Genomic DNA, 26,466 nt, shown 5'->3' with positions numbered 1-26,466 from the left:
CTCTTCTTCAGGAGGACCCTCCTTACTCAGCTCTCCTCTCTCCATTACTGTTCTTCTCACAGCTCATTTTCTTTTACCGACTCTCTTCTGTCTGTCCCTTCCTACTCTTTCCATAGTCCCTCTCTCCCCTCCCTCCAATTTTTCACACTGTCCTCGCTGTTCTTTCTGCAGCTCTCCTGTGCCTTTCTTCAGCTCTCTTTTCCCTTTCAACACCTCTCACATTTTCTTTTGTTCCCCCTGCACCATCCTCCCCCATTCTTTTAGGTCCAAATATTTTCTCCCTCACTCCCCCATCCATCCCCGTACATTTCTTTCCCTCTAGTCCCACATCTCTATTCTCTCTTCTCCTCTCCTTTATTCGCCATCAGCTCCCCACCCCTCCAGCTCCTGTGACTCTCCTTTTCTTCTCCTCCCTTTGTGGGTCCGACTCACACTCTCCGTTTCTTCTTCTTCCCCTTTCATCTGCTCGTTGTCCGCATCTCTCTCTTTTGCAGTGTATGCTTCTCCCTCACTCTGTTTTCGTGCCCTCCGCCTCCCCGCCCTCCCCCACCGTACCGCATGTGCGCGCGTCCCCTACTTTCTTTAACCTCTTGTTTGATGTGATACAGTGGGGGTCTTGTTCCCGGTAGGGAGGGGGTGGGTGAGATATTATGCTAATGGCGCAGAGTCCGCCTCCCCTGCCCGGGGCAGCAGATGCACAGGGCAGGCGGCAGGCAGCGAGGGGGACTGAGGTACATAAGAAGCCGGGGCCGGGCAGGCAGGGAGCTCAGAGGCGCAGGGGGGCACGGGGAGGACAGGGGGATCCTGTCTGCACTGCTAATAGTAGAAACAGCGGACCAAGGACCCGCGAACCGGCCAGACTTCCGCGGCTCCCTCCAAAGCTCACTACACCAGACCTCCGACGCTCCACGGACTGCGCGCGATTTAACCTGAGGACGGCCGGGAAAGGGGCACTCTGGACCTGCGGAAAAAAGACGTTGTGTGGACCAACTGCCTGTTTGTCTTCGTTTCTCCCGTCACCTTGTCTCTGTATTTGACAGAACTAGAGGGGGCTCTGGTATCTGAAGGGACTACAGCCAGAGGGGGCTAATTCCCGGACGCCCCCCGCCTCATTGGGGGTAAAAGACCCTCAGCTGGGCTGTATTCGCGCTACAGCCAGATGGAGCCCCGGAGCCCGCGCAGGTCCACCCTGCTGCTACTGGCCCTCGTCTGGCTGGGGGCGCTGCTGTCCATGGGAGACGCCAAGGGCACCTACTACCATCGCCCGCTGACCCACGGCAGCCGCTACAACCTGTACACATCGGGCAGCAGCCCACAGCACTACCCGGGCAGACCCATGGGGAAACACAAGTAAGTAAGCTACTTTCTCCTGCGCCTGCTACCCGTCCTTGCGCCCGTTCCTGCACCCCTGCGTGCGCACGGCTTCATGCCCTAAGAGCAGAGATACTGGAATTATGCGGCAGGGGAATATCAAATTATGCGGCAAGGTAGACTAAATTATGTAGGAAGAAAAAGCAAGTTATGGAGCCTAATGGGAAACATTTTGTGAAAGAAGTGCTGCCTTATTTAATAATCTTTGCACGTGAATACTGTCACAGCAAAGGTTAGTTTCACTTCATTAGTACCACTTGGGCAACCAAATATAGCAATAAGCTACAGAGAGGGGACCAGTCAGCCCTTTCAAAGAGGCCTCCACTGCACAGCAACACGCGTCTCTGGGTTTTGAGTAACTTTTGATCGGTTTGAGCTAACATTGTTTAATCTGCAGATTATGCAAGGAATAATAGACGATGTGGCAAACTGGGCAAATCCTTACGTATGCGGAAAACGCCGTGGACACAAAAACTTAGCGGCCCTACTTAACAGTTAGGTCTAGTTCTGGGTAAAAATGGATCTCTCAGGGGCGTTAGATTTCAATACGCGTCGTGCGCAGTGGCACCGGGGCCCAATGATCCTCCATTTTACATGCCATACGTCAGGCCGCAGGGGCACATTCTCCGTGTTTGCATTAGGACCCCTGACACTTCTTCTCGCCACTGAGGTCCCTATGGGGACCAATGCCCGCCAGTAACAGCCACGAGGGACAGGATGGGGACTGAAGCAGTCACGTGGAAAGTGTGTGATATACATTAAAAACTCGCATTTCTCTCAGCTGGTTTGAAGAACAGTGGCTCTGCAGGGCGACACTACTGGAATCAATGGACAGGAATATGTTATGGCGGGTGGGTTAGGATTTCACGGTGAGTGACCCCACTGAAGTTTAGGGGAAGCATCTCACTCATTTAAGAGAGGAAAGACAGGTATAGGGTAAAAAGCACCTTCCAATCGAGGGATAGGTGAGAGGGACATGGAGCCGTATGAGAGATACTGGGTTGGAACTAGCTTTGGGACGTTGCACAAAATTATGCCCGGCGCAGCTGTGTAAAGTGCAGCCTCGACGTGTGGCCGCCGGTAGAAGTATGTGGAGCATGGGAGAGGATCGTTTGTACCGTGCGCTGGCTTCGGCCAGTTGGGTAGATAGTGCCGAGAACTCAGAATAGCTGTTCCTGTAGGCGCTGTAACCGCATACGTGCAGAATAATCCGCTAATGGCGCACAGAACCCCTTCAGTAGTGATATCTCGCGCGTCCTGTGCTGAGCTCTTGGAAGGCACAGGTTTCACTTCTAATCTGAGAGAATCGATTCATCAGCCTTCTAGGGTCGATGCAACACTTATTTCGCTTCCGATGCAACACAGCACAGAGATGCCTCCGAAGGGATATTTGTAGTGTGGTATAATGATGACGGTGTTATTAACATTATACTAACGTTCTCAACCGCCTTTTTTTGGGTCATCTGAAAAGGCAGTTCTTTTTTTCTTACCCGTTACCCTCTGTTTTGACTTACACAAGGGACGAGCCCCCGACATTCTTGTACACTCTCGCCCTGGAACACTTGCTGTTTTTGTCTGGCAGCGGCTTCGTTGTGTTCTGCGCAGCAGAAAACCCATCAGGTGATGGATGGCATAATTAATTATGTGTCTCTTTAAGAAGACGGAATGGGGGCGGGGAAGCGAGGTATGAGGGGTGTTGGTAATTGAAAGTGTGCGCAGAGAGCAGAAGACTGACCACTCTTATTCTGTGTGAAGGGCTAAATGCGCGGTGATGTGCCTCAGGTCACACAGAGCGTCGGAAGACTTGGGGTACAGCATTAGGGTGATCCCAACCATAGGTTAACAGAGGGAGATCGTGCAGGGGTCACCCTGGTCTCGAGGAAACTGGACATGGTGAAGAGGGAGTGAGCATTTACAAAATAATATCATTTTCAGTTTAGGAGAGGATGGTTTTTTTTATTTTTTTGGTTGCATATTTATATAGCGCGAACTCGACCCGAAGGTATTGGAGCGCTTTACATAGCACCGTATTTTACATTACGGATTAAGGCACGGGGAGATTTAGTGTTTTGCCCAGAATCACAGGATGTGGACGCGACCTCGAGGCTCGAAGCCTGGTTTCCTGCACCAGAGGCGGCAGCGGAGCAGACGGACCACGTCCTCTGGCCGCAGGGAAAGGGCTGCCGATTTTGGAGTCGGGGTACCAGGTTCTATCCTCGGCGTCGGCTCAGCATCCTGTGATTCTGGGCAAATCACTTAATCTCCCCCTGCCTACCTAAAAATGAATTTGCCCTTGTGAGACGTAACCGGTGCTCGTGTAAAGCGCTCCAATACCTTCGGGTCGAGTTCGCGCTATATAATCTGCAACAAAAAAAAGTGTCAGGAGCGCACTCTTCACTATTGGGAAGGAAATCTCACAGCATGGATGGTGCTGTAACAGCCCGACCAGAACTGCAGACCGAACTCGGCGAGATAGCGTAGTGAGTTCAGCGCTAGCTGCTGGCGCCTGCTGAACTCTTGGCTCAGCATCCGCTTAGCCTCTCCACGTTCACGATGAGCTTAAACTGAGCACCATTGCGCAGGTGCCAAATAACACATCTTATTTATAGCGGTTCCGATCGGGCGACCTGTAGGAGCAAGCGCTATAAAGCCATGTATTATTAAATGTAGTAGCGGATTTCTATTCTGTGCCAGGCCAAATAAATCACTTGTATGTTGCTTCTGGCCAAGGGCGCTAACACCGCTGGGCGCGCAAAACTAGGCTCACATTTCACTTGTCTAGACAAGTGCTCATTTATTTGTATCCTTCTGCTTGTGTAGGGGGTACTGCATAAACTAATTGCTTCTAGGCGCTTGATAGAGTTGCTTCTAGGCGCTTGATAGAGCCGCGCCGGGCCTGGGGTCGTGATTGCGAAGCTTGATTTGCCGGTGTCTCGCAGTAGTGAAGGAGTTGTAGGGTCTGTAAAGCCCGAGCCAGGGCCCAGTGGCGTCGGGGCGCTGTTGGGAGCTCGGGTACCAGTCCTGGAAGCCCAACTGGACAGTGCAGAGCCCGGCCAGACAGGGCAGAGAAGCGCTTTTTTTAATGTTTATTAAACCTCAAGGGTTACTTTTTTACGATGGTACATGCCAGGATGATGGTTTATGTGATTGTTATATGTTTTAATGATGTTGCTATTCATGTTTTAAGGACATTTGTCTTAAAGTTATTATCACTCCTACAACCAGAGGAGGCTAGACTAAATAGGAAGCACTATACGCCTTCAAGGCACACGCTGCTGAGCTGGGGGATGGGCTCCTCGAAGCACAAGGACTCCACTCATTCAGAGCGCACTGTGGTGCTAAGTGATCCAGGAGGGAGCTCCCGAACTCACTCCTCGCGTGTTTTCGATGGATGCACTAGGCCCTGCCTGCTACCTCTTGAGAGATAGTTAACCGAAAATAAGTATTTTGCAAGCGTATGCCTCATACAGCGCAAAACGGGGAAGATTGTATCGTGCGTTTATGTAGCGCTTCATACTCCTGACAAGGCCACTAAGCGCTCCGATGTGAATGAGTATGGGGGCTCTGGAGACTGTGTCTGTTTCCCTTGCAAGAGGGCCGCCTCCTTAAGAGAGCGCGAGGACGGAGGAGGGTTGGGGTTTAGATTCTGGAGAGAGGAGGAGGGGGGATCATTGAAAGTAGAGGGGCCCGGGGAATAGGAGAGCGCGCGGAACGTAGACGTCTGTGGGAGGAGTTTGTAGGACGAGTCTGGGGAGTGGAAGAGACTGAGGACTGGGAGAGCCCGAGGTGTGGAAGAGACTGGGGACTGGGAGAGCCCGAGGAGTGGAAGAGACTGGGGACTGGGAGAGCCCGAGGAGTGGAAGAGACTGGGGACTGGGAGAGCCCGAGGAGTGGAAGAGACTGGGGACTGGGAGAGCCCGAGGAGTGGAACATGGAAGAGGCTGAGGAGGAGGAGAGGATGGGAACTGGAAGAGGCTGCAGGTGGAAGAGTCTGGGTGGGGAGAGTCTGGGGAGTGGAAGAGGCTGAAGACTGGGGGAGGCTGCAGAGTGGGGGAGTCTGGGTGGGGAGAGTCTGGGGAGTGGAAGAGTCTGAAGACTGGGGGAGGCTGCAGAGTGGGGGAGTCTGGGTAGGGATAGTGGAAGAGTCTGAAGACTGGGGAGGCTGCAGAGTGGGGGAGTCTGGGTGGGGAGAGTCTGGAGAGTGGAAGAGTCTGAAGACTGGGGGAGGCTGTAGAGTGGGGGAGTCTGGGTAGGGAGAGTGGAAGAGTCTGAAGACTGGGGGAGGCTGTAGAGTGGAGGAGTCTGGGTGGGGAGAGAGTGGAAGAGTCTGAAGACTGGGGGAGGCTGCAGAGTGGAGGAGTCTGGGTGGGGAGAGTCTGGAGAGTGGAAGAGTCTGAAGACTGGGGGAGGCTGCAGAGTGGGGGAGTCTGGGTAGGGAGAGTCTGGGGAGTGGAAGAGTCTGAAGACTGGGGGAGGCTGCAGAGTGGGGGAGTCTGGGTGGGGAGAGTCTGGAGAGTGGAAGAGTCTGAAGACTGGGGGAGGCTGTAGAGTGGGGGAGTCTGGGTAGGGAGAGTGGAAGAGTCTGAAGACTGGGGGAGGCTGTAGAGTGGAGGAGTCTGGGTGGGGAGAGAGTGGAAGAGTCTGAAGACTGGGGGAGGCTGCAGAGTGGAGGAGTCTGGGTGGGGAGAGTCTGGAGAGTGGAAGAGTCTGAAGACTGGGGGAGGCTGCAGAGTGGGGGAGTCTGGGTAGGGAGAGTCTGGGGAGTGGAAGAGTCTGAAGACTGAGGGAGGCTGCGGAGTGGAGGAGTCTGGGTAGGGAGATTCTGGAGAGTGGAAGAGTCTGGAGACTGGGGAGGCTGTAGAGTGGGGGAGTCTGGGTAGGGAGAGTCTGGAGAGTGGAAGAGTCTGAAGACTGGGGGAGGCTGTAGAGTGGGGGAGTCTGGGTAGGGAGAGTGGAAGAGTCTGAAGACTGGGGGAGGCTGTAGAGTGGAGGAGTCTGGGTGGGGAGAGAGTGGAAGAGTCTGAAGACTGGGGGAGGCTGTAGAGTGGGGGAGTCTGGGTAGGGAGAGTGGAAGAGTCTGAAGACTGGGGAGGCTGCAGAGTGGGGGAGTCTGGGTGGGGAGAGTCTGGAGAGTGGAAGAGTCTGAAGACTGGGGGAGGCTGTAGAGTGGGGGAGTCTGGGTAGGGAGAGTGGAAGAGTCTGAAGACTGGGGGAGGCTGTAGAGTGGAGGAGTCTGGGTGGGGAGAGAGTGGAAGAGTCTGAAGACTGGGGGAGGCTGCAGAGTGGAGGAGTCTGGGTGGGGAGAGTCTGGAGAGTGGAAGAGTCTGAAGACTGGGGGAGGCTGCAGAGTGGGGGAGTCTGGGTAGGGAGAGTCTGGGGAGTGGAAGAGTCTGAAGACTGGGGGAGGCTGCAGAGTGGGGGAGTCTGGGTGGGGAGAGTCTGGAGAGTGGAAGAGTCTGAAGACTGGGGGAGGCTGTAGAGTGGGGGAGTCTGGGTAGGGAGAGTGGAAGAGTCTGAAGACTGGGGGAGGCTGTAGAGTGGAGGAGTCTGGGTGGGGAGAGAGTGGAAGAGTCTGAAGACTGGGGGAGGCTGCAGAGTGGAGGAGTCTGGGTGGGGAGAGTCTGGAGAGTGGAAGAGTCTGAAGACTGGGGGAGGCTGCAGAGTGGGGGAGTCTGGGTAGGGAGAGTCTGGGGAGTGGAAGAGTCTGAAGACTGAGGGAGGCTGCGGAGTGGAGGAGTCTGGGTAGGGAGATTCTGGAGAGTGGAAGAGTCTGGAGACTGGGGAGGCTGTAGAGTGGGGGAGTCTGAGTAGGGAGAGTCTGGAGAGTGGAAGAGTCTGAAGACTGGGGGAGGCTGTAGAGTGGGGGAGTCTGGGTAGGGAGAGTGGAAGAGTCTGAAAACTGGGGAGGCTGTAGAGTGGGGGAGTCTGGGTAGCGAGAGTGGAAGAGTCTGAAGACTGGGGGAGGCTGTAGAGTGGAGGAGTCTGGGTAGGGAGTCTGGAGAGTGGAAGAGGCTGAAGACTGGGGGAGGCTGCAGGTGGAAGAGTCTGGGTAGGGAGAGTCTGGAGAGTGGAAGAGTCTGAAGACTGGGGGAGGCTGTAGAGTGGAGGAGTCTGGGTAGGGAGAGTCTGGAGAGTGGAAGAGTCTGAAGACTGGGGAGGCTGTAGAGTGGGGGAGTCTGGGTGGGGAGAGTGGAAGAGTCTGAAGACTGGGGAGGCTGTAGAGTGGGGGAGTCTGGGTAGGGAGAGTGGAAGAGTCTGAAGACTGGGGAGGCGGTAGAGTGGGGGAGTCTGGGTAGGGAGAGTCTGGAGAGTGGAAGAGTCTGAAGACTGGGGGAGGCTGCAGAGTGGAGGAGTCTGGGTAGGGAGTCTGGAGTGTGGAAGAGTCTGAAGACTGGGGGAGACTGCAGAGTGGGGGAGTCTGGGTAGGGAGAGTCTGGGGAGTGGAAGAGTCTGGGGAGGAAGAGGATACAGAGTGAAAGAGTCAGGGGATTGTGAGAGCCCGAGGAGTGGAGGAGTCTGGAGACTGGGAGAGGCTGCAGAGTGTGAGAGTCTGGAGACTGGGAGAGGCTGCAGAGTGGAAGAGTCTCGGGACTGGAAGAGGCTGCAGAGTGGAAGAGTCTGGAGACTGGGAGACGCTGCAGAGTGGAAGAATCTGGGGGCTGGAAGAGGCCCTGGAGTGTAAGAGTCTGGGGACTGGGAGAGGCTGCAGAGTGTAAGGGACTGGGAAAGGCTGCAGAGGGGAAGAGTCTGGGGACTGGAAGAGGCTGCAAAATGGAAGAGTCTGGGGACTGTGAGAGGCTGCGGAGTGGAAGAGTCTGGGGACTTGAAGAGGATGCAGAGTGTAAGAGTCTGTGTACTGTGAGAGGCTGCGGAGTGAAAGAGTCTGGGGACTGTGAGAAGCTGCAGAGTGTAAGAGTCCGGAGACTGGAAGAGGGCGTGGAGTGTAAGAGTCTGGGGACTGGGAGAGTCTGCAGAGTGTAGGGGTCTGGAGACCGGGAGAGGCTGCAGAGTGGAAGAGTCTGGAGACTGGGAGAGGCCGTGGAGTGGAAGAGTTTCAGGACTGGAAGAGGCTGCAGGGTGGAAGAGTCTGGGGACTGGGAGAGGCTGCAGAGTGTAAGAGTCTGGGGACTAGAAGAGGCTGCGGAGTGGAAGAGTCTGGGGACTGGAAGAGGCTGCAGGGTGGAAGAGTCTGGGGACTGGGAGAGGCTGCAGAGTGTAAGAGTCTGGGGACTGGAAGAGGCCGCGGAGTGGAAGAGTCTGGGGATTGGGGGAGTCCTGGCAGTGGGAGAGGTTGCAGAGTGGAAGAGTCTGGGGACTGGGAGAGTCTGCAGAGTGGAAGAGTCTGGGGGAGGCTGCAGAGTGTAAGAGTCTGGAGACTGGGAGAGGCTGCGGAGTGTAAGAGTCTGGAGACTGTGAGAGGCTGCAGAGTGGAAGAGTCTGGGGACTGGGAGAGGCCGCAGAGTGTAAGAGTCTGGGGACTGGGAGAGGCTGCAGAGTGGAAGAGTCTCGCGACTGGCAGAGGCTGCGGAGTGTAAGAGTCTGGGGACTGGGAGAGGCTGCAGAGTGTAAGAGTCTGTGTACTGTGAGAGGCTGCGGAGTGGAAGAGTCTGGGGAGTGGGAGAAGCTGCAGAGTGGAAGAGTCTGGAGACTGGGAGAGGCTGCAGAGTGCAAGAGTCTGGGGGCTGGAAGAGGCCGTGGAGTGGGATAGTCTGTGGAGTGGGAGAGTCTGTGGACTGTGAGAGCCTAGATGAGTGGAAGAGTGTGTGGAGTGGAAGAGGCTGCAGAGTGGAAGAGTCTGGGGACTGGAAGAGGCTGCAGAGTGGAAGAGTCTGGGGACTGGGGGAGCCGAGGAGTGGAAGGGTCGGAGAAGCGGGAGAGTCTGTGGACAGAGTCTGAGTAGTTTAAGAGTCTAGGGACTGGGAGAGTCTGAGCAGTGGAAGAGTCTGTGGACAGAGCCTGAGAAGCGGGAGAGTGTGGAGATTGTGAAAGTCTGAGGAGTAGAACAGTAAGAAGTGGGAGAGTCTGAGAAGCTCATGAGATACCCTGGGGGGTGGGAGAGTAAGCGAGTTGGAATAGCCTGTGGAAAGTAAGAGTCTGAGGAGTGAGTGAACCTGTGGAGTGGGAGAGTGGGTGGAGTGGAAGAGTCTGAGGAGAGTTATAGGCTCCGGAGAAGGAGAGTCTGGGAGTTGAAAGTGCCTCCCCGCACTGGGGAGTAGAAGATTCTGGGAGGAGGAAGGGTCAGTGAGGGAGGGCAGGCCCTGTGCCCTGGCTGAGGACTTATTCTTGCTGCGGGGCCGCGGCGAATGGTCTCGGATTCAGTCCTGTTTAGAGCGCGTGGGAAATAATTCCGTCTTCTGTCAGCAGAGTGCGACTCACCAGAAGGGGGCGCAGTGAGGCGGCGCTGCCCGGAATGGAACACTGCTGCAGAGATGCCGCTGGCAGCCCAGGTCCATTCCCTTCAGTTCTGTTTGTTGGTTGTAAAGCGCTAAAACATCCGCGCTGAGGCTTCTCGGAACCACTAGTGTGTGTGTGTGGGGTGGGGAGAAGCGAAGTAAGTAGGAGTCTTATGAAACAAAACCACCGTCTCAAAACGTATTGAATGTTAAAATACTAAGGGGCATATTTAGAAGGGCTTTATCTCCACTTTTTTGGCTTTTAAAGCCAAAAAAGCAGAGATAAAAATATCGCCCAATTTACAAGACGGTGCTAACATGCATTACCACATGTTAGCACCCTTTTACCCAACGCAAGTGGGCGTCACTGGGCAGGACAATCTTGTAAATATCGCTGATGTGCACATCGCGATACTTACAAGGTTGCCAACGCATTTTAGCAGACGTTAGTTTTGGGTGAAAACCGCTGTTTTCACCGGAAACTAACATCTGCTAAAATGCAGACTTAGGCATAGATATTATGGGGGTGTATTGTGCTGATACGACCCTGTCGGTTGTATCAACAAAGTTATCGCCGTTGGGCAGGGAACATTGCTGGAAAACCAGTGATGTTCCCTGCAAAATGGTGATATCCCCGCTATCGCTGGTAATTATATCGCCCTGGGGAAACGCGTTGTAAATAACGCCCTAACAGGGCGATATAATCAAGCGATAGACGGCGATAAATAGAAAAGCGCTAAGCGCGCTTTGCGTCTATTTATCGCCGTCCGTGTAGATATGCCCCTAACTAGGTGCGTGACGGAGAGCATTTTTCCGCTTGCAGAAGAATTATACAACATATCACATGAGCGCCGGCAGACCCAGGAAGTCTGCCGACTCTTCTGGCGACTGTCTATCCTGCCCAGCCCTCTAGATATCCATCAATTCTACCCACTGTTCTGGACACTGATCATCCAGCCCGTTCTACTGAGTGCTCACATGTTCTGCCTGCTCCTTGGATATCCATCCATCCTGCCTGCTCCTCTGGACACCCATTCATTCTGCCCTCTCTTCCGGACACCCAGAGCACCTGCCTACTCTGCTGACCACCCATCCAGCCTGTCCTCTCTGCGGAATACGCTTCCTGAATACCCAACTACCCTGCCCACTCTTCAGGGCACCTATCCATCCTGCCCCTCCGGATACTCATCCACCCTGCCCACTCGACAGAATACCATATGTCCTGCCCACTCCAGTTTATACATATCGAGGGCCTCACTCATGAGTTTTTTTGCCATAGGGCAGCGCCACAGTCCTTCCTGCTGCGCTGTCCTACGGCAAAAGAAAGGGGCAGGAATGTGCCGTATCTATTAGATATGGAGCATTCCTGTACTTATCCCCTGCGCTGGCGCACAATGGGCTGCAGTGCGCCACTGCAGGCAGCTTTGCACCATGGTGCAAGGGTGCCTGCGTTGCAGGATGATTATTTTTGTGCAGGAAGGGAAACCTTCCTGCACAAAAACAATCACAAGAGGCTTTTACCTCTTTATGTGGCACACGCAGAATAAAGAAAAACTGGGAGAAAAAAAATATTTCTCCTCTTTGTGCCTCCCAGGCGCTGCCTCAGAGTTACAACTTCTCTTAAATCTGGGGCAGTGTCAAAAAGCCATGGATGTTGCTGGGAACGTCCCTGCCGACATCCACTGCACACCCCTTTAACGCAGAATACTGCGTGAAAGGTGCTGATATTTACAAGGCAGCATCAGTGAAGAGGATGTGGCCTCACGGCTACAGCTGTCTACTTTGGAGCTGGGGAACCAGGTTTGAGCCTCGGCGTGGGCTGAGCATCCTTTGATTCTGGGCAAATCACTTAATCTTCTTGTGCCTACCAAAAATGAAGGTGTCCTTCTGTAACGTAACTGGTGCTCATGTAAAGCGCTTCAATACCTTCGGGTCGAGTTCGTGCTATATGAATCTGCAAAAAAAAAAGAAGAGTGGATTAGTACTGCCTGGTAAATAGGGAGAGAGCTCCTGTGCTACCGGAGCGTCACAAAAAGTGACGCGCAAGGGGCTTATAGATAAGCCCCCTAGTCTGCCTACGTTAGGCACACATGGTTTCCTAGGTGCTTACATATCCACCTTGCCCGTATTTATTCTCCGAGTGCACGGGGCAGTGCCTGGTCACTACTGCCTGCGAGGGCCTCTTTTCCCCTCCTGGGTGATGTGTGCAAAGCTTGGTTCCTAGGCCACCATGAAGGTTCTTCTTCTAGTCCGTGACCCTATCAGTGCCTGGATGCTCGAGGCCAGAGAGGCCTATTTCTGTTCGCCCCAGTGACCTGGGCAGTGCCTGGCTGCGAACATATCTTTTTATCTTTTGGTGACTTGGGCAGTGGCTATTCACTAAGGGGCCCCTTTCGTCGCTGGTGCGTCACTTTTTGTGACCCTCCGGTGACGCAGGAGCCTGCTCCGTATTTACCAGGAGGCACTAATCCACTTTTTTTGGCTGAATACTGCCTTGTAAATATCGTCCCCTTTAACACAGTTTTCTGTGTTAAAGGGGCGTGCAATGGGTGTTGCTGGGGCGTTCCCAGCAACCTCCATGGCTTTTTGACACTGCCCCAGATTTACGAGAATTCGTAACTCTAAGGTAGCACCAAAGACTTAAGGGAGGCACAAAGAGGAGAAATGTCTTTATTTCTCCTCGTTTTCCCTTTTCCATGTGTGCTGCATTCTGCAGCACACATTAAAAGAGGTAAAAGCTTCTTGTGATTGATTTTGTGCAGGAAGGTTTCCCTTCCTGCACAAAAGTAATCATTCCAGCAATGCAGGCACTCTTGCACCATGGTGCACAGGTGCCTGCGTTGTTGCACGGCCGCCCATTGTGCCCCAGCGAAAGGGAAAAGGACAGGAATGTGCCGTATCTCTTAGATACGGTGCATTCCTGTCCCTTTCTTTTGCCACAGGGCAGTGCAGCTATAAGGCCTGCGGGGCTGCCGTGCAGTAAAACCTCATACATGAGGCCCTTAGAGGCTGCAAGAGCTTATCTTTTTGAGTGACCAAGGTAGTGCCTGCTTCCTGAGAGCCATGGGTTTACTTTTCTCTTCCCGTGATGTGGGCAGTGCCTGGTCACTGAAAGTCAGTGAGAGCGTATCTTTTGTGTTCCCGTGACCTGGGCAGTGCCTGGTCACTGACAGTCACAGAGAGAGTATCTTCTGTGCTTGAGTAACCTGGGAGTGCCTGGTCACTTAGAGCCGGTGACAGCCTATCTTTTCTCTTCCCGTGACGTGGGCAGTGCCTGGTCACTGAAAGTCAGTGAGAGCGTATCTTTTGTGTTCCTGTGACCTGGGCATTGCCTGGTCACTGACAGTCACAGAGAGAGTATCTTTTGTGCTTGAGTAACCTAGGAGTGCCTGGTCACTTGGAGCCGGTGACAGCCTATCTTTTCTCTACCCGTGACCTGGGTAGTGCCTGGTCACTGAAAGTCAGTGAGAGCGTATCTTTTGTGTTCCTGTGACCTGGGCAGTGCCTGGTCACTTACATTTAGTGAGAGCATATCTTTGTGTGGAGAGGTGTGGCACAGCGGCCAGGGCAGCTGACTTCGGAACACAGGGCTCACGGTTGGATCCCTGGCTCCGGCGGTAGCTCAGCTCAGCACCTTGTGACTCTGGGCAGTAGCTCACTTAATTTCAACGACGGCCCCCAGCGCCTTGAGACCCGTAGGGGTGAGTAGTTCGCGCTTTACAAATACCGGATTTTGAATTTAGGATTTTGTGCTTAAATAACCTGGGAGAGCATGGTCACTTGGAGCCAGTGACAGCCTATCTTTTCTCTTCATGTGACCTGGGTAGTGCCTGGTCACTGACAGTCAGTGAGAGCATATCTTTTGTGCTCGAGTAACCCGGGCCGTGCCAGGTCACTCGGAGCCAGTGACAGCCTATCTTTTCTCTTCATGTGACCTGGGTAGTGCCTGGTCACTGGCAGTCAGTGAGAGTTTCCGTGACCTGGGCAGTGCCTGGTCACTGACAGTCAGTGAGAGCATATCTTTTGTGCTCGAGTAACCCGGGCCGTGCCAGGTCACTCGGAGCCAGTGACAGCCTATCTTTTCTCTTCCCGTGACCAGGGCAGCGCCAGGCCATTGGCAGTCAGTGAGAGCCTATCCTTTGTGCTGGAGAAACCTGGGCACTGGGCAGCGCCTGGTCACTGGCAGTCAGTGACATCCTCACTTTTCTCTTTGCGTGACCTGGGCAGTGCCTGGTCACTGGCAGTCAGTGAGAGCGTATATTTTGTGCTGGAGTAACCCGGGCCGTGCCAGGTCACTCGGAGCCAGTGACAGCCTATCTTTTCTCTTCATGTGACCTGGGTAGTGCCTGGTCACTGACAGTCAGTGAGAGCGTATCTTTTGTGCTGGAGTAACCCGGGCCGTGCCAGGTCACTCGGAGCCAGTGACAGCCTATCTTTTCTCTTCCCGTGACCAGGGCAGCGCCTGGCCAATGGCAGTCAGTGAGAGCCTATCCTTTGTGCTGGAGTAACCTGGGCACTGGGCAGCGCCTGGTCACTGGCAGTCAGTGACATCCTCTCTTTTCTCTTCGCGTGACCCGGGTAGGGCCTGGTCACTGGCAGTCAGTGAGAGCGTATATTTTGTTTTCCCGTGACCTGGGCAGTGCTTGGTCACTGGCAGTCAGTGAGAGCGTATCTTTTGTGCTCGAGTAACCCGGGCAGTGCCAGGTCACTCGGAGCCAGTGACAGCCTATCTTTTCTCTTCTCGTGCCCTGGGCTGCGCCTGGTCACCGCGAGGGCAGCCAGCGCGTGCTTCCTTCCCGCTCGTTTCGCAGGGCAGCGCTCCCGTTTCAGGCCCGGTCCAGCTGGCACCGCTTCCACGCTGTGATTTATCTCTAATTCCAGACATAACAGGGCCGGTTGCTTCTGAGACTCCGAATCTGGAGACGACGGAGCTTTCGGAGTAACTTTATCTCGTGCATGAAATTATTTACATAGTTTACACCTGCTTCCAGTGTGTTTCTCCCCCACGTGAGGGAAGCGCTCCTGAGGGGGTAATGTCGGTGCTCTAGAGGTCACTGCCGGCCGGGTTCCTGCTCTGTGCTCTGCCCTTTTAGGATGCTCTAAAGGGCATAATCAGTACCGACCGGTTCTAGGGTTTCGTGGCACTATAATGGCACGTGAGACTGGCTGTCACCAGGGCCGGACTGGGAACTGAAAGCAGCCCTGGCAAATTTTGCCAGACCAGCCCCCATCCGGCGCGTCGCGAGCGCGCCCGACCGCCACTAGGGGGGGGGGGGGGGGGGGGGGGGGGCATGGTCTCCAAGAAAATTTGGGAAAACGACAGACCAAAATGGTGAATTTTACAGCACATTTTTCATTACATATTCAAATTGTATCAACTTTCAAAGCACTGTAAATAGTAGATGATGACCTTAAAGAACATCAGGACAAGGGAGGGAGAGAGAGGGGGCGAGAGTGACAGAGCGATAGGGGGACAGGTATAGAGAGAGAGATTGAGAGGGATAAATAGAGAGCGCGTGATGGAGCCAGAGAGAGCGCGAGAGAGAGAGGGCGCGAGAGCGATCACACTGTTCCCTTATCTGTCCGCATTTGTCTTTTCTTCTTACTTTCATCTCTCTTCCACCTTGATTTTCGCTTTTTGTTTCACTCTCGGTCCCTTCTCTTTGTCTCTGACCCTTTTGTACTTGCCTTTTTGTGGTTTCTTCCCCTGAATGTAGATGAAACTTGCAATCAAAATAAACCGATGATGAGATCTTTTCATGCTGTCCAGGGACAGTGCTACGAAATATAAGAGGTGGGCCTTCCAAAACATAGTTCTTTTTTGTGTGTTAGGTTTTCAATATTTCAGGAACGCCGGCATTAAAAATGCATTCATATGAAAAGGAAATATAAAGCTACTATAAAAACGAATAAGGCGCTCTAGACCATACAGATGTTTTATACACTGGAATCGGCACATCCGTGGGCTCACAAACTCCAGCTAGTGCGTTATTGTGCGATGGGTGTATCCGGTGGGGCCTCCCATAAGCTTGGAGCCACCTTTTATAAGATATGTAATGCACCTGTGATAATAGGAAATTGAGGTCACGTCTGCGTCACAGAGAAGTCCTGGTTGAACACAACGGCGAGCACACGCACCAAGCCCAGATCTTGCGTTACTACTCTTGCGAGAGGCGTTTTGGAGATTAATTAGTGGCAATGTGGTAATAACTGGAACCCCCCTCCTTTTTAAGGAGATTTGCTTATACCTGCTGGGTTTACAGTCAGGCGGCCACTCTCTAAAAAGGTACATTTAAAAGGAGGGCTGCTCACAATGCAAGAAAAAAAAATACAAGCCATTTATTTTAGTTTGTCGGAATTGCCAAAGCGATCACAGTTTGACTTGTGTGCCTCGTGGGATCAGAGTGAATTGGCAAAAACGGGCTCACCCCTGCAGTAAGGACAGGGCACGCTGGGGTGTTCGTTATATGCACGAGGTTCCATCAGATATGCGGCGGGGAGAGAGTGCCCCCCCCCCCCTCCTCCCATGCCACAATTACAGACATCGAAAGGTGGATGGGTCAGTCAGATCTTGCGCAGGCTGGAGGTGCGGTATTTCAAGCCATCTTCTGTAGTGAGCAGAGTCCCTGGCACGGGGATTTGTACTGGCAGGCGCGAGAGTGCTTGTGTACAGTTTACACCTTTGAATGCGTCCGCAGTACCGTGTGCCCAACCGATGCGCGTGACAGCAGACCTTCCAGCCTGCAGCAGGGCATGGCCCCTGCGTTTCTATAGATGTAGAAGGCAGTGCGAATGAGCTCCCCCTCCACCCACTCCCCCAGTGTGCTCTTTCACCAGGAGTTTGGTTGGGCGGCGTTCTCAGCAAAAAAAGCACTTGCAGCAGGTAGAAGTTAGAATGTGTAGGCGCTAGAATTGCTGGGAAGGCAGTTCTCTCTCCCATATGCCTGCCAGTCAGTAACATTTTGTGGTTTCTCTGATAGAAACGGGTACCCACAGCAAACAAGACATGTCACAAAGACTATACATGGGCAATCACATGCATGGCCACTCTGTTATGGCATAGTTGTTCTAGAAGGAAGGATAAGTACATATGTTCAGCTGCTTTGAAGTGACAACTCATGACTGCATGTTTGGGGGCATGTCTGTCTGCTAAACGTTTTCATATCAAAATAGTGAACACTGTATGCAGTCTCATGGAGTGCATCATGTTAGTAAACATTCTCTGGTCGCTTTCACTCCTGCAGTGTGTGCATTGTCTAGTGGCACGACCTCCCAGGAAGACCCACACACATACACTTCACATTTGGGGACTGTGGCTGTCGAAGCGTTTCATGTAACCGTGTGTAACTATAAAAACACTGCTTGTAGGTTCATGTGCTGCACTATTTTAAGGGTATGGCCACACTTTTCAATACCACTTTAGGCAGAATGTGGAAGGTGACATATAAGGGTATTTACAGAGGTAAACTAACCCCCTAGCCAAAGAACGAAAAAAAATCAATTCGTATTTCTCTCTGTTTCTCCCTCTCACACACAGTCTCCCCTTAATCTTCTCTCTCACACCCACACTCTCGCTTGCACGCACACACCCCCATTGTGTATGCGTGTTTCTGCTTCCCACTCAAACATACGAACAGAAACAATATGGCTTTTACACACATGTAAATACATACATACTTTGTCTCGCTGTCACACACAAACACAGATTAGCACCTCTGTCTCGCTCTCACACACTAACAAAAACACATTACCTCCCAATCTCTCATTCCCCACCCCTTCTACGCAGTGAAACACCTGTATGTCTAAGCCTGGCCTGCCATTATTACAGCCACCGTACGGTATCTGGTCGCACAAGCATCTTTCTTCCCCACTAGCTGAACTACTGAGGCAAATCATGTTTATGTGGCTTCTGAGTTTAATTTGCGACCACAACACAGCAGCCATTTCTGCATTTTTAATACAACCATTCCGATTTGAGAGGAGTAATCTAAACATCTAAACATTTTTTAATTGGGCCTGTGATTTACTTTCGGTGCCCCCCCCCCCATCCCCCTGCAGTCCCGAGAGGCTGAGGCAGCAATCACAGTAGCCTTCTCATTCTCTGCATGATCGGCTCTCCAAACGAAGTCACTGCTACCCACACTCAAGTAGGCTCTCCACCCCGACTGGCTCCACTTCAGCCACCTATGGGGCAACATGCATGCTAGACAGAGCACGTCCCAATATTGACAGCAGGCAACACTTAACCGAAAAGGTCCATAGTCATAGAGACGTTTTAAGGTTATGGACATGAGATAAATGCACATCCACCGAGTCTGAAATGAAACGCATTACACAGTCTGTGCTTATCCCAACACCAGCCAAGGATCCAGCCTTCCTGGACCAAACTTGGACCCCTCCGAGTCAGCATTTCAAAACTTGTTGTAAACTGCAGCAGATCCAAAGTAACAGACAACTTTTTTTACATCACATTTGTCAGCCTCACTTTCCTTTGCTCCTCAAAGTGCAAAACAAATGTGTGATCATACGATTACCTCCGGTTTTTAGTCAAAAATAAGTAGATTTCACTGTTAGGAGTTATCACTAAGGCCCATGATTGATATGGCAATTTCAATGGACACCATGGGGTCAGGTTTACAGGATGCACCGCTGGGTACAGTTGTACTACAATGATGGCCTAGGGTCAAGAAACCATGCCGACTGGTCATCATGACCTGTGTTTTAAATGGGCCGGTACTCGTCGTTATGGAATTCCAGCATTTATCAGTTTTCTCTCCTGGAGGACTGGAGCTTCTCCTTAGACAGGGAGAATACCGGTGCTCACAGGGTTCCAGCAGCAGTGCACGCGCTCCTCCTGGGCCTTGATTATACAGTAGGTCACCTGTTTGGCAAACAGAGAGCAAGCTCTGGTGCGCGATCACACGCTGCCAACCTTACCAATCAGTTAATTTATTGTGTGCGGCCAGCGAGTTCCCTGTTCAATTGTAAACGAGATAGGGAAATGTATGACTTGACATACCGCTCAAAAGAGGGAGAGAAGACATTGCAAAAGTATTGTGATGGCACAGAAACACGATTTTATTCATTGAATTCGTGTAAAAACAGAAACAAATAGCTACGAAATTCCGAGCCACCAGTCGCCAATGAGATGGAAGGAAGGTAGAGTGATGCAGAAGCAGGAGGCAGTGAGAGGTAAAGATGGGGAAAAGAGACGAAAGAACCCCCGGTAAATTCAAGAGGAAGAGAATTAAGAAACGCAACTGAGCGTAGGTAGAGAGAGAAAAAGGAAGAGACTGAATAGGGGAGAGTAAGACAGACTTGGCAAAGGAGAGAAAGGGAGACGAAAATATGAAGAGATACAAACAGGTGTAAGTTTTGAGGGACAGAAAGGAGGAGTTGACATGGGAAGGTTAGACATGGGGTATGGATCGAAGGAAAGCAGTGAGATTAAATGCCCATGAAAAAGGTTTCATGCGTAGCTCTGCCAGTGATTTACCACATTAAAGTGTGTCTGCATCTCACTGAATAGTTTCTCAAACTAAGAGCAAAAATAGCTCGGTGCAGCCTACAGATTTCATGCTCAATCCCTCAAAGTTACAGCAACTGCTGATCACTAATATTAATCAAACCCATGCCTAGGCCGTGATTAAAGTAGGAGAACGAAAAAAGCAGCCAGCCAGCCTGTTGCATTAGCTTAGTTAAATTCTCCTACTTTAATCGCGGCCTGCCCGCCCGCACCATGCGCGCCACCAAATCAAAAATTGTAATCATGATGATGATTGATTCATCATCATAATTACACATTTTGATTTATTGCCTGCACCCGCGAAGGTCCCGTGAGAAGCTGAGCGCACAACTCAGGCTGAGCCTGAGTTGTGCGCTCAGCTCAGGAATGGGTAGCTCAGTGAAGGTTAAACAAGGCGCTAGCAGGCGAGAGGCCTCAGCATGTACACAGAGGACAGAGCTGTGCATACACGGTAATGGAATCTCGAGACCACCACCCGTCACCACCACTGCACGAGGCGCGACGCCCGCCAACTGTTTGTGCCACCCACCATGATGAATCAATGTCATATTAATTAATTTGGTGCCAGAAAAACGTTACGTACTCACCTGCTGTTGGTGGCAGTCTGTAGACACAGGGGGGCTACGTCGGCGGGCTAGCCTAGGATAAAATAATTAAATTATGGCCGCCCAAGATCAAGAAGTGCGCACCTCTGCTCGTCGTCACTCCCGATGCTGCAGGCAGGCGCGCAGTTTAAATAGCGCGAGGCCCAATGCGCATGCGGGGATGACATCAGCCGCACCCTAGAGAGGCGCACAGACGCGGCGGAGGAGGAGTCAGTGCATCGTTCTGCGCGCTGCGCAGAGGCACCTCCTCCTCCTGAAAGTTCGGTTCCACTTGCACACTGCACGGGTCAATCAGGCTTGCTGCTGTTTTCCCTGCAGCTGCACTCAAGAGCGGACTCGGTCGGAGTAGTAGTCTTGCTTTTGCTGGGAACTTGGAAGTCTGACTGACTTCAGTCTGTCGGACTGAGAGTCAGACAGTCTCACGGTCCCACGACGGTCGGACTGAAAATCGGCCCCCCAGCCACAAAACCGGCCCCCTATTGGAAAACCAGCCCCCACCCCATCCAGCCTACCGGGGGATTGCCCGGTGCCCGAAAGCACCAGTCCGGGCCTGGCTGTCACGTTGGGTGCCTGACTGCTGGCTTAGTGATTTGGGGCTCTGGGTTCCTGTTAAAGAGTCAACTATGCGCCTTGGCTTGGTTGACCTGATTTTGAAACCCAAACTCCGGGACATTTTGCAAAACTAGAAGAAGGACTATAACTTTACATCAACCGAAGGGCTAAATGACAGTGCTCGACAACAAGCGTTGACACAACGAGGCCCTAAGGAAAGAACTAAATGCAGTTATTGAAGCTAGTATCTTATCTGTTAATTAAATTATTTTCTGTTCACAGCTGATAACTAGTTCTGCCTTAGAACACATACAAACGTGCATCCCATTTTTTTCAGTCGTCCCTCTCTGAAAACCGGGACATGAGACAAATTTGCTGAAATCTTGCCCAGGCGCTGTTGAAACACCGTGATTGTCCTGACAAATCCGGGATGCCTGGTCATCCTAGTCTTGGCTCAGTCTGGTGAGTGCTACAGTGACAGCACTTTAACAAAGCGCTCTGAGGGTTCTAGTTTACTGTTAGGTGCTAGATCAATGTCCTAGGATTATAGCTTAATGTAGAAGCACCTGAAGTAATGCAAGTTCATTGTTTTGGGGGTTTTGATCCTTGGTACGGTTCTAAACCAGTGCCACAAGGTTCTAGAGTCCCGTTAAGGTGCAAAATCAGTGCATCGGACATCTAGATTCCTACTAAGGAAGGATGTGTGTGTAACTTGTAGTTTGCTTATTTAGCACTTTCCTCAGATTCTAGGTTCATTGGCTCAGTGCTTGTAGTTCTAGCTTCCTGTTCTAAGGCAAGTCCAGAACACCAGGGTCGGTGCTTCCTGTTAACTTTCTGGCCCATTCCCTTAGTCCTCTCACTTCCTGCTGGAGTGCCAGATTTGGTTTATCGGTTTTAGCTCCAATTTAGAAGGCCCATTGGGTGCCTTGTAGGTTTAGCTACAAAATAAGGGTTCTGCTGTGTGCTCTGAAGTCCTTCCTTCATGTTACATTGTGAGCTCAGCAGCTCAGGTGTGGTGGCTTCACTTGAGGGAACAAGTTCAGTTCATTTTGGTTCAAGTATTCGGCTAGAACATCCTACACCTCAACTACACCTACACAATCTCAACTATACCTAAACAACCACTACACACCCGCACCGTGCAACATCTGTACTACTTATGCCCTACACCCTTCACTGTTCCCCAGTCATCCTAATCCACCACCTACCCCTACAAGATCACCACTCGCTTATCCCACCACGTCCACCACACACCACCAACTCCTCACGTGATCAGCACCAGGGGTTGCTGGTCCTGTGAATTGAAATGGCGCCTCCTTTTCTTGGGCCATCTGGGTTCCCTGGTCGGCTGGATCCCTGTTCGCTGATGTATCATTCCACTCTTTCTCTTTTTTTTTTTATTAGTCATTGCATTTGTAAAGTGCTACTTTCGCCTAAAAGGCATCCTGGCGCTAAGTCGACCTTCTCAAAAAAAGACTTAAAAAACTGCCAGAGGGGAGGAGTCTGTTAAACACAGCCCTTAAACACAGCTATCTGGGAAAGAGCCATCTTTTCAGGTCCCTCCTAAATTGTAAGACACTCTTCCTGGCTCTTTTGGGGGCCTGCAGCTGAGTCCCCATCTGGGCTGCCAGTACTGAGAAAGCCCGACCTCCATGTCTCACTTTCTGAAACTTCAGAATGCATAATTAATTAGCTGAGGAGGAGCGTAGATTTCTTGGTGGAACATAGGGGCATATTTACAAGCCTTGTGCATTGCTGGAAAGTCATTTTTTTGTTGCCATATCTACAAAGCCACGTAAAGCCACCCTGCGTGGCTTATGATGGCCTTGTAGAAATGGAGTATGGCGAGGTAACGCAAGTTGCTGCCTTGCCTTACTCTGCGCCAAAGAGGTGTTCCATGGGTGTTGCTGTGGGTGTTCCCACTCAGCACCCATGGAATCTGACACTGACCCAGATTTACAACATCAGATAAACCGGGGGCAGCGCCCAAAACGTGTGCCTTCCCTAGAGCCGTCATAACGAGGAGACATGTTTACATTTCTCCTAGTTTTTTTCCTCTTTCCATGTGTGCTGCATTGCAGCACACATGGAAAGAGGAAAATGCCTTTCATGATTGTTTTTGTGCAGGAAGGTGCCCCTTCCTATACAAAAACAATTGTGCCAACAACACAGACACGCGCAAGTGTTCCCGTGTTGGCGCATGGCTGCAAAATGTGAGCCGTCGCAGGCTGAATGGAGAGGAATGCACCATATCTTGTAGATATGATGCATTCCTGTCCTTTCGAATGACATAGGGCAGCGCAGTAAAATGATTTGCAATGCTGCCCTACACCAGCTCCTTGCAAATAAGCTCCATAGTGTTTACATTTTCTTTGCGACAACCCAGGTCCTGTTTCCCTTACTGCCTTATACACGATGCACATTGATTTTAATGTGATCCTGTCTTTCACGGGGAGCCAGTGGAGTTCCTTGAGAGTGCCGGAAGAAGAGGCATGTCTGGGTTTATCTAGTGCAAATTTTGCTGCTACTACCTGCACTCTATACAACCTTTTTAGTAAATACGGTGGTGCTCCCAGCAGTAAGGCATTGCAGTAATCAACTCTACTTACAACTGTACTTTGCACCACTAACTTTTGTGCAGGTTTTGGAAGTAGTGGTACAATTTTCCAAACATTTCGTAGTAGTCCAAAACAAGTAGCTGTTATCTTGTTGACGTGTGCTTGTCTGTATCGAGTCTCCATCGAGAGCTCGATATCAACATGTGCTCCTAAATTACACACTGACTTTGACATCTCTCAATTGTCTGCGCAGGCCCAAGGCAAACAGTTATTCGGGAGAATATGAGGCTTTTTTTTAAGGCAAACAACATAGAAATTCCTTTTTCTCACCATTACATTTTAGTGAATTCCTATTCAACCACTCTGCCACATCTCTTAGACAATTATCAAATGCCATATGTCTATCCCTATCTAGCGAAAGAAACAGTTGCGTATCATCAGCATTGTTCATAAAATGAATGCCGTATGATTGAATAATTTCCAGCAGGGGACAAAGATATATATTAAAAAGGATAAGGCTAAGTGCAGAGCCCTAAGGCACCCCATGTTCCACTTTTTGAATTTCGATAGGTAGGGGCGTAGTGAGACTGCCTGAGTTCTGCCTGAAAGGTAGGATTGTATCCATTGTAGCAATCTCCCGTCCACACCTATATCTCGTAATCTGGAGAGAAGTGTTTGGTGGTTGATAATGTCAAACGCGGCTGATAGGTCAAGCAATATCAAAACTGCTGTTTGACCCCCGTCATCCATCATCTGTACCTCATCCATGGCCCCTATTAGTGCTGTCTCTGAGCCATGAGTGGGTCGAAACCCTATTTGCTCTTTTTCTAGAAGGTTGAGATCTTCCTAAAAATTAGAAAGTTCTTTACTGATATATTTTTCCAAAATTTTCATCGGGTAGGGGTGTTGTAATATTGGGTGATAATTGCTGAGAACCGATGGATCTGCTGTAGATTTCTTCAGTAGGGGGGGGGGGGGTATTAATGCTTTCTTTAACATCTGCGGGACACTGCCTGCAAATCAGGACTGATTATAAACTTTTTGCATCCCCGGGTAAGTCGTCTGCCCATTTCTTGCAGATTTTGGGGGATGCACGGTCCAGTATAGACCCTAGGAGATGGACATTGCTAAAGTTCTAAAAGCATCTTCATTCATTGGTTCCATTATTTCTAGTTTGACGCCATCTTGATTTACTATCTCCTGTGGTATTTTCATCTCTTAACGTTTTAACTATTCGGGATGAATTGGCATTTATGTCACCAATAATCAGCTCAATTTTTTATAAAAGAAGCTAGATAAATCGTCCGTAAGTTCTTGTGAATGCTTTATTGTTGGTTTGGTATATTCAGGGTTCGTTAATTCTCTTACAATTTATAATTGTTTAGTATAATAACATTCTTTAGCTTTCCTTATCCCCGCCCTTGTTGTTTAGGTCTCACCTGCGTTGCAGCGCGCAAGCGCTGCAGCGCCTTGGCGAGATGTATTGTCGTCGCTTTTGTGTCCGGCTTCTCTGGAAGCGGGGTTGGTATCTGCCCTGTCGGCATTAGGCCCTGCCCACCTGGACTAGAGATTACGCTTGCGCACGCTCGTGCACGGCGTCTCTTCCAGACAGCGTGTTTATATATGCATCGCGCTTTCACTTAAGGTGAAAGCGCGATGCATATATAAACAAGCGGCAGACACGCACGATAACAGCAGGAGAACCAGATGAAGCTAGCTTAACAAATTTCCAGTGAGGGAAGTTACAGCAGTTACTTTGTACATGCTTTTCAGAAATCTGTTGCTTTAGAAACATATCAGCTTGTTTATATTCATTAAAGAGAGTTTTGAATTCTTATTTCATGCGTCTACTTTAAAAACAGATGACGTATCCAAGGCGAAAAACCTTTCTAATTTGGCAAATGTGCACTATGTCGCAAAATGCTAGCCTTTCTGCTTATTAATTAACTGGCAAGTGCTCATCACTTCCTGCATACAGGGATGGATCTGAGGGTCAACCACCTCAGTCTAGTAATCAAGTTTGTAGTACAATCCTTGAGCCAAAGGAAGCCTACCTCAACCAAGCGGATTATGGCATGATATTCTTATGTATAATGGCCCATGTTTATAAATATTTCACTCAACGCAGCTAGCCCCCTTACTTTACTGTATGAAAGGGACAGGACAGCAATGTGCCATATTTAACATTATATGGTTAATTCCTGCTCTCTGCCTGCGCTGGTGCACAGACTGATGCCTAGTGCCAACACAGACACTCTTGCACCAAGGTGCAAGAGTGCCTGCATTTATAGGAAGGATTGTTTTTGTGCAGGAAGGGGCTCCTTCCTGCATAAAAATAATCCTCAGGGGCATTTTCATCTTTCTAAATGTGCTGCGGAATGCAGCACACTTAGAAAGAGGAAACAACGTGGAGAAATAAAGATATTTCTCCTCGTTGCACCTCTGGTGGGGATGCGTACAATTCTGAAGCATTCCCAGGTCTACTACTGGTGGTAAATCTGAGAATGTGTCAGAATTCGCGGGTGGATGCGTGGGAACACCCCCCCTCCACCCATGGGAACCCTCCCTGCCTCAGGGTAACGCAAGGCAGCGATTTGCGCTGTCTTGCGTTACTGAAGATTTATCAAGGCACACAGAGCCATGCAAGGTTGCGTTGCGTGGCTGTGTAAATCTCATTTAGGTTTTGTGTTGTCCTTGTATCCCGTTGCGTGGTGCAAGGGTGACCTAAAATCTTGTTAAATACAGGCCAATGTGTGCAATTTCATTGATATTACACATCTGAGGTGGCTTACTCGTGGGCACCTATATTTCTGTTGACATTTGTAATGGAGAAAGTGTCCCAAGTACAAAATGTAGTTGAGCTACCGCTGGCTTGCTTTTTGGGCCATAGTGCAATGCATATTCTTTGGCTAAAACAACTTTTTAGAAATATGGTGCTGCGCAATACTGTGCTGGTTACCCAACGCTGAAATTTTCATGCCGGATGGCGCTTTATCACATTTTAGTAAATCCGGGCCTAAGTAGGTTCCGGTTCCATCGTGTATCATGGTGGCTCCCCAACTGCTGGGCTCTTTCTTCATATCAGCTCAGAGGCTTGCAGTTGCCTTTTCCTCTTTGGGCATCATCTCACTGTGTGGTGGCTCTAGCATCCTTATAGATACCAATCCCTGTTCCTTATGTTTCTAGATCCCAGCAAGGGGTAGCCTTGTTCCCTGTGGAGATAACTTTCTCTAATTATAATGGAGTTTGAGCTTCCTGTCTATGGGTCAGTTCAGGGCCCAGAAGATGTAGCTAATTGTTATGGTACTAGCAAAATGCTTTGGTTTTCTAGCCTTGCATTAGAGGGCCAGCTCTATATCCCTTGTTTTAGGCCAGCACTGCTCCTTGGAATTGGAGCCCATATGCGGTTCTAGGTTTTAGAAGACCAGCTCTGTTCCTGGGCACTCTAGCTCCCTCTAAAG

The 26,466-nt window shown here is 50.8% G+C and overlaps 1 protein-coding gene across 1 annotated transcript in view; it reads left to right on the top strand.

Annotated features, from left to right (window-relative positions):
* The first annotated feature begins 683 nt into the window (after window positions 1-683).
* The window catches only part of EMILIN3 (elastin microfibril interfacer 3), a 161,756-nt gene continuing 135,973 nt past the window's right edge, over window positions 684-26,466 (top strand). The window contains exon 1 of the mRNA XM_085619187.1: window positions 684-1,350. Coding sequence (XP_085475313.1) covers window positions 1,160-1,350 — 191 coding nt within the window. The 5' untranslated portion in view covers window positions 684-1,159. The remainder of the gene's footprint in view (window positions 1,351-26,466) is intronic.

The sequence above is a fragment of the Triturus cristatus genome, chromosome 7 (genome assembly GCF_964204655.1).
Source record: "Triturus cristatus chromosome 7, aTriCri1.1, whole genome shotgun sequence".
NCBI lineage: Eukaryota > Metazoa > Chordata > Amphibia > Caudata > Salamandridae > Triturus > Triturus cristatus.
The sequence above is the reverse complement of the archived record's forward strand: the minus strand, read 5'-3'. Positions and strand labels throughout refer to the sequence as shown.